The 8295-nt window shown below is 54.8% G+C and overlaps 1 protein-coding gene across 15 annotated transcripts in view; it reads left to right on the plus strand.

Moving 5' to 3' along the window:
- ARHGAP10 (Rho GTPase activating protein 10) overlaps positions 1-6913 on the plus strand; it is a 329300-nt gene extending 322387 nt beyond the window's left edge. For all 15 annotated transcript variants that reach the window (XR_010840991.1, XR_010840990.1, XR_010840993.1 and 12 more), the window contains one exon: positions 6143-6913. Coding sequence is in view for 11 of the 15 variants with exons in the window: in XM_067035620.1 (XP_066891721.1) it covers positions 6143-6231 (89 nt within the window). In the remaining 4 variants the exon portion in view is untranslated. The remainder of the gene's footprint in view (positions 1-6142) is intronic.
- The last annotated feature ends 1382 nt before the right edge of the window (positions 6914-8295 follow it).

An 8295-nucleotide genomic window follows, 5' to 3' on the forward strand; every position in this document is an offset into this window, starting at 1 on the left:
GCAGTTTTGGCAGGAGAGTCAGTTAGCTGCCCTCCTCCAGGCCTGTCATGTATGGGCACGCGTATGGCCGAAGGGAAAGCGGAGAGCACCGAAACCCACCATTTAGGAACTGAGGATGCATTTGGACGCTGCGTGGTTGATTAGATTTGTTCGGGGGCTCAGAACACAGTATTGTTCATGTGATACTTACCTTGGTGGAAGGTGTATGTATTAGAATGCCTTTGGCTGCAAGTAACAGATAGAGCTGGTTAAAGCTGTCATGAAAGCGGATTCGCTCACGCAGTAAGAAGTCTGCATGTGGGGAGCTCCAGGGGCCGGTTAATCACCTTCTCAAAGATGTCACCCAAGACCACAGTGTTTCCATCTCTGCTTATGGACAGGGGCCTCTGGCTGGTTCCCTAGTGCGGGTGGGATGGCTGTCCCAGTTCCAGGTCTCATTCATGGCCACACTCAGCCCCGGCAGAAGGGGGGTTGACTCATCCTTGTGTTTTTTTTTTTTTTTTTTGGCGGTATGTGGGCCTCTCACCGCTGTGGCCTCTCCCGTTGCGGAGCACAGGCTCCGGACGCGCAGGCTCAGTGGCCATGGCTCACGGACCCAGCAGCTCTGCAGCACGTGGGATCTTCCCGGACCGGGGCACGAACCCGTGTCCCCTGCATCGGCAGGCGGATTCTCAACCACTGCGCCACCAGGGAAGCCCCTTGTGTTCTTTTTTTAAGCAAGAGAAAACTTTTTCAGAACATCCTTCCTAGGTGACCTGCTCTCACGTCTCAATAGCAAGAATGAGGTCATGTGCTCCCCTTAAACTCATTGCCAGCCAGGACTTCAGATCAATCAGCACCACACTGGGTTCAGGGGCTTCTCCTCTGGGCACGCAGACATGGGAATGGGGGTCAGGACCCCAATCAAATCCGGTTCTGCCAACTTGGATATTGGGAAAGGCCGATAGATGTCTGACGCGGGACACTGAAATTCTGCACTTTTAAAGTCCCTTGGTGACTTGCAGGAGACCTCCTAAGAAAAATAGTGTGTGCGTAGGTGTGTGTGTGTGTGTGTCTCTCTCTCTCTCTCTCTCTTACTCATATCCATGTATACACACACATACAGGCATACACACACAGTCAGTGTGTTTTGGGAACAGGAGAGTGATTGATAGCAGGTAGCTATCAACTCTGCACTTATTTTGCCTGAGGTCAGTTGGCTTTTCCACTTTCTCTGTGACCCTGGACAGGTTCCTTAAGTTCTCTCGGCATCAGCTTCTCCACCCTAATCCACAAGGATGTCCACACGTGTGGTGATGTGTCAGGGCAGCATTTGGGGCCACGTGTGCAGCACATTGTGGAGGATGTTGCCGACCTTGGAGCCTCGCTTGGAGCTCCGTGCACCCGGCTTCGTTTTGAGCCAAGGCACATACCGCTCAGATTCCGGGCTCTGTGGCGCTGGTGTCCTCTCAGGTCCTCCCCCAGGCCAGCTGCTCTAGAGACGCTTGTTGATGTGTTGACACCTTCCCCGTACAGGAGCACGTGCACATCTCGTTTGGTGTGAGCTCCTTGCCTCGCAGCCCCCGCATCCTACTCCTGGTCTTCTGTTGCCAAAGATACGCACGGGGACCACAATCGGAACCCACATCCCCAGACTTACTGTTTCTTAGGGTGGTTCTTAAAGGTCACCGAAAATGGAAGACCCTTAAGCAGGATTTATTCTTTTCCGTGTGTTTGTACCTTCAACTTCTGTGCACAGTTGATCTCTTAGCAGAGACTTGATAACTAGTTAGAAGTGTTTGCTCAGAGCACGTCTAGTGGTGCCTCTCCTTGAACGGCTGCGGCTCTTGCCTTCCGATGACGGACGCAGGCCGGGCCGGAGCAGCAGCTCCCCTGGCCTCAGCTCCCGTTGCTCCAGGCGGCCGCTGGAGTGTCGCTGGGAACACGTCCTTCCTGCAGACCAGGGATACTTAACATTGCTGAAATGCCTAAGACGTTTATTCTGTGTTCATCTGTCCATTTGGAGTCTTCTAGCTACCATAAATGCTCTTGCCTTGACAGCCGCTCTTGTCCCTCGTGCAGGCAACAAAGGAAATTGGCTTAGGCCATTCAGTGGCCTTTGGAGAAGACAAAGTCCAGGTCAAAGTGGCCCCTGGGCCGCATCGTCAGTAGTCACGCGGTTGCAAACATATGCAACAGTAGGAAATCCTGACCCAGAGTGTGGAAGGGAAAGGGATCTTCAGTAATCACCTTGCCCCATAAGTGTTCCTTGCTCTTCGCTCTTACCATGTGGGCCTGGACTTGAGTGTAAATTCTAAGCTGAAGATTCGTTTCTATAGCAGACGCACTAATGCTTAGCTGTTGTTCTGGGGCAGTGCCTCCCGTATCCTCCAGGGGGCGCCGTGTGTAAGGTCTCAGGGCAGCTGATGTGTGTGTGACAACCAGAGGCCAGTGCCCTTTTCCCTGGGCCTGGGGAACCTCAGAAATACGTTACCTTGGCGACCAGTCAGTTCTGCTCTCTCTCCCCCGATAGGTAGCCCTGCAGCTGCCGGACCCACCAGTCCAAGCAGGGAGTGGTCTCCCTCCCCAGGGCTGCCCGGCATTAGGATTTCCAAGGTCTGGCTCTCTCTGGGCAGGGAGGCTGGCTGCCTTGTTTGCCAGACTTTGTTCATTTCTAACCTGGAGACAGGATCTGTCCATTGTTTGGGGAGCAGGTGTGGCCCAGATTCATCTTTCAAAGCCGCTGGTGATTCATTTTAAAGTCCTCAGATATATAAAGAGCAGTCCTTGGAAGACAGCTTGCCATTATCTTAGAAAGTTGACCCTCTTATAGACCCCCACAACCTGACAGTTGTGTTCTTATATATATCCCTAACATGAGGGAATCTTAGAAACTCATTTTAAGTAAAAAAAAATTAAGTGCAGGAAGCCTCTATAGCGTGTGATTCTGGTTCAGCTCACAAATAAACAAAATAAGCAGTATATTATTAGGGATATAAACGTACGCGATGAACCTGTGTTGGAACCATCGCTGGGGTAAGACAGTGAGAAGCACAGCACTGAAGCTGCCGATCCCCTTGGAGCAGGGGGAGGGTGTGTGTGGGGGGAGGGCAGGACACAGGAATGAGCCCAGGACGGAGGCGTACGTGTTGGCTGCAGTTCTTGAGTTGAGTGTGGGTTCCTGCTATTTGTTGTATAATGATGAGTTAGGTATTTGTCATTCATATTGTTTACATTATGCTCAAAAATTACCCCAAGCTGAGACCAGATTCTGTTCTGGAGAAAGCGTCTCACAGAGTATTCTTGTCCCAGGCTCAGTGTCCTCGTTATGGGACGGTAAGTCGGGAGGACACGGAGACACCACCGTGAGATACCACCTTACCACCTGTTAGGATGGTCGTTATCGAAAATATGGAAAATAACGAGTGTTGGCGAGGATGTGAAGAAATTGGTACCCCGTGCATGGCTGGTGGGAATGCAAAATGGTGCAGCTGCTGGGGAAACTAGTAGGGCAGGGCCTCAGAAATGAATCATAGAATTACCATGTAGTCCAGTAATTCCTCTTCTGGATATATAGCCCAAAGAGGTGAAAGCAGAGACCCAAAGATATTTGTACACACCCATGTGCGTAGCTGCGTTATTCACAATAGCCAAAAGGTAGAAACAGCCCAAGTGTCCGCTGACAGACGAACGGATAAACAAAATGTGGTCTATACATATAATAGTGTATTGAGCCATAAAAGGGATGAAACTCTGACACAGGCTGCAACGTGGATGAACCTTGAAGACGTTATGCTAAGTGAGATAACCCAGTCACCAAAGGACAAATATTGTATGATTCCACTGATATGAAATATCTGTAGTAGGCATGCTCATGAAGACAGAAAATAGAATAAAGGTTGCCAGGAGCTTGGGGAGGGGGAATGGGGAGTTAGTGTTTAATGGGGACAGGATTTCAGTTTGGGAAGACGAAGAAGTTCTGGAAATGGATAGTGGTGATGGTTATACAGCGTTTTGAATGTACTCAATGCCACTGAACTGTACACTTAAAGATGGTTACAGTGGTTACGTTATCTACAGATACATGTTACCTGTATTTTGCCACAAGTAGAAAAGATCATGATAGCAGGGAGCATGGGTGTAACTGTCATCATATACTCATCAGGTTCTTAAGGATGTGAGCCTCGCCCGGGGCCAACACAGCTCGTTAGTGGCAGGACAGGGTCTGTGGCGCAGGCAGTAGCTGGCACACAGTGTGTGCCAAGTGAGTGCTGTACCGTTTGCCGTGTGTCCTGGGAGTCTTCCGTGAGCAGCCTCTTGGTGTGGGGCCTGGAGCTACCGCCCTGCCCTGTCCCCACGGGAGATCGTGGCCAGGTGGCAGCCCAGCGTGTGGGAACGAGCAGGAATGGGCCCTCACTCCTCTCCCATGGTCACTACCTCCCTGGGTGTTTGAGGAAAGGATCTACTCGGCCCCCAGAGCCCCACCCTGCGTTGTACGACCCCTGGGTGCCTTGCCCATAGAATCCAGTCCTTTTCCCCAATGGGGGCTGTGCTCCGATGGCCTTGCCAGCGTGGGATTAAGTGAGAGCCCTTAAAAACCCTGCTGTGAGGAACGATGTCGGGGTAAAAGGGTGCGAAGAAAGGGGTGCCACCAGGTCACCTGGAAGGTGCATCTCTGGTTCGTTTGTTGATTCATCCTTTCAGCAAATCATCCTGGTCAAGCACTGTGCTGGGGAACGCAGGTCGTCTTACGTTAGAGCCTAGACTACGAGGGAGTCCTCTGTGTGTGTGTCTCTCTCTCTCTCTCTCTCTCTCTCTCTCTCTCTCACACACACACACACACACACACACACGCGCGCGCTCACCGGGAATGAGTAGGGGGCACATATGGCGGCTCTGACCTGGTCTGGAGCATTGGGAGTGCTCTCGGAGGGAGGGGATACCTCAGCTGGGATCTGAAGAGCAAGGAGGGTTGTCCAGGCATAAAACGGGGAGGAAAGCAGAGGACCAGCCATGCGGAGGTCAGACTGTGGCTTGCTACACAGGAGTGGGTTATGAACCCCTTTTTCTGAGTTGCCATCAGCATCGAAAAATAAGAGAAAAGAGTGCATCGCACACCGTGAGGAAGTACCGTTCCGTGAAGCGTTTGTGTATCGGGCACGTGGACGCGTGTGCTGGGCTCCAGCCACACAGTCAACCATCTTCTGATGGGCTGTGGTCACGGCTGCCTTGCTCGGCCAGCTCCCGACTTGGTCTGCTGATCCAGCCCGCACCTCCCCTTTCTTCTACACGCACGGCTGCCACGTCTGCTCCTGGCCGTGGCCGAGGCCTGAGTCGGGGCCTGCCCACAGCTGGGGGTTACTGGATGCTTCTGAGCCCTGGTGATGAATGTCTGGACCCTGTGCTCTTTGCCGTCCGGCCCGCGGTCACTGTCCTGTGTGTCCGTCATGGCTCTTTGTGGAGCGTGGAGTGTGCTGGGCACTGTGCCCAGCTGTGGAAGGTCTTGGCCTGCCCTCAGGAGTTCCCCGTCCAGGTGGCAGTCAGACAGGTGCCCAGAGGATGCCGGTGAGGCCTGGCAAGTGCCGAGAATGGCCGAGGAAGACTCCCCAGAGGACAGGGTATCTGGGGTCTCTGACGAGGAAGAATTCCCCGGTGAAGAAGTGGGGAAAGGCATGTCAGCAGACGGCGCTGCAGGTACAGAGGCCTAGAGGCTCAGCCGGGGCTTTCTCCGGACGATTCGCCGTGGGTGACCCGCATGCCGTGCTTGGGGGTGAGTGACTGGTGGCTCGGAAGGTGGCAGGGCCGGGTGCCCGTGCAAGCTTGCGTTTGTTCCTACGGACAGCGGATGTTATGCAGGGCAGTGCCGTGTCCAGCTGTGTGTTCTGGAAAGTTCATTGAGCTCCTTTGTGCACTGTGGATTGGGAAGAGCCTGACCGGAAGCGGGGGGACCGGTTAGGAGGCTGTGGCGTGAAGACAGCTGAAGGCTGGGGTGACCGGGGAGGCACCTATAAATAACTCTTGTGCAGATGTGTAACCGGACATCCCAGGAACGGCCTCCGTTTCGGTGTTGGTTGAGCCTTTAAGACCCACAGCGGTGCTGTGAGTTCCCAGGCGGAAAGTACCTGGGAGCATTTTGGTAAAAAGGATTTCTCTTCCTTTTCAGTGCAAACCTCAAAAGAACCTGGCTGGCTGGAAGGGACTTTGAATGGTAAGAGGGGCCTGATTCCACAGAATTACGTCAAGCTGCTGTAGCAACTGGCCCGTGAGGGCCCCGCTGCAGACCCTGGCCCCCGAGGACCCGCCTGTGGGGTGTGAGGACCGTCTTCCCCCCGGGTGAACCCACGGCCACCTGGACACAAGGCAATGACAGATCACGGACTGACACTCCGGGGTGGGGGTGGGGTGGAATACTGCTGGACGTTGGGGGAGAGGGGACGCACCGCACAGACCTGCGTAGAGCTGTGCGGATATGTGCAGCGGGAGGAGGATGCCCAGGTCAACAGGATGGACTTTGCATATTCAAGCCTTGGGACTCGTGAGTTTTAATCTTCCCGTCTGTGGAGCGAGAGGAAGGGCAGCCTTCTGCCGGCCCGCCTGCCCCACTGGCGGCCATACCACCGGGCACCCCCCCCGCCCCCGCCCCCTGTGCACTTGAAAGGGAACTGTGTTTGCAGGATGTGCCCTTAACTCTGGTGTTGTGGAGGGGCTGCCGCGGGCGGGCGGTGCATTGGTCTAAACCCAGAGGGCAGCGGACAGAGGCTCCTTGCCGTATGGACAGCTGCCCTGAGGACCCCACACTCACCGGACTTAGGGCACCGGCGGGCTCACAACAGGCTTTCTCCTCCATGCTGCTCACCTGTGTGCTGTTTCCCCAACCATCACCTTTCAGCCCCAAGCTCTCTGTACATGAAATAAAATATAATTTACTATTGGATCTATGCCCTCACGTGGGGAAGAGACTGTGGAATTCGCTCACTCTGTAACGTTTCACGATCTGGCAGCCGGTGGACGGGCACGCGCCGTCCCCTGGTGTCGGCACGTGTGCGCGCACAGGCAGGACGGGTCACCCAGGAGCCCTGCTGCTTCGGAGCGGGGCGTGTTTCTGGGGGCGGCGGTCTTCTCTGACAGGTGAGATCCTGGTGGGCCCCCTCCAGCTGCCTCAGCTGGCCTCTCCCGCGTGTCCTGTGGGAAGCCGGGCCAGGATGGGGCTGGGGCGCCGCCCCCCAGGGCTTTGTGTGGGAGGCCCGCCCTCCCGATGACCTTCAGTGTACAGTCCTGTCCCCACCCCACACTCCCTATGTTTTCCAGGCCTTGACGCTCACGTCTCCTTCTGGATTTAAGCCGGGCTGCAGGGCGGCGGGTCAGGCGTTCGGACTGTTCCTGGAGGAACCTCGGCCACGCCCCTGCACTGGATGCTTTGTGGTTTGTCTTGTCAGTCTCCGACTCCCAGGCACAGGCTAAACCGACCTCTCCGGAAAGGGGGAACTTCTCTGTCCCCTAACCTGGAGTCCCTGGGATGTGGAGCTCATTTCTAGGGGCCTCAGGATTGTGAAGGCAGCCCTGCTCCGGGGTCCGCTCTGGGGGCCTGGCATGTCTGTCTTCCCCATGGGAGGCTCCTCGGCCTGTCACACTTCTCCCCTAAGATTGTCACAGGAAGGATGTGTCTGTCGCCTCTTCCCCAGGTGAGATGATTACAGAGCGCTGGTTATCAGTTTGGAACTCGCCTCCCCGGGACCATGTACGGTGTCAAATTTGGGGTCAGGTGTGTAGAGGGGAACAGGCCCGTTGAAAAGTATCCACGTTCTACCTAAAAGTAAGGCCAATCTCAGTGCAGCATAATTTAAAATACTGGATTGCAGGCCCAGTGGAGGGTTTGGGGGTTGCTGAAGAAGAGCCCGGGACCCCGTGACAATGGCCGGTCCTAAGGCCAAGGGCCAGCCTGACCAGGGGGGTGGGGATGGCATCGTCCCCCGTGTCCCCCGTGTTTCTGAGTTATCACTTCCTGCCCCAGCCCGCTGCTTAGGGATGTAGAAGAAAAATTTGGCCTGGAGCAAACTCTCCCATTTCCACAGGAAAACACAAACTCATGGGCTGTTACAGTGAGTGCGCTCAGGTTAGCGCCGGAAGTGACTTCCTGGCCGTGTGCTTAATTGGTGTATAATCCACGGGGCAGTAAAAATATCACCCACCGCGCTGGGGCTTGATTTCTTTGCTCGCTTGAGGAAGACTTCGCTCATTCACCGTGAGGTGCACCCAACATGCTGTTGCCACCAAACTGTTGTTAACTCCCAAAGTGCGTTTATCACCACCTCCTTG

This window comes from Kogia breviceps, chromosome 6, assembly GCF_026419965.1.
Source record: "Kogia breviceps isolate mKogBre1 chromosome 6, mKogBre1 haplotype 1, whole genome shotgun sequence".
Lineage (NCBI taxonomy): Eukaryota > Metazoa > Chordata > Mammalia > Artiodactyla > Physeteridae > Kogia > Kogia breviceps.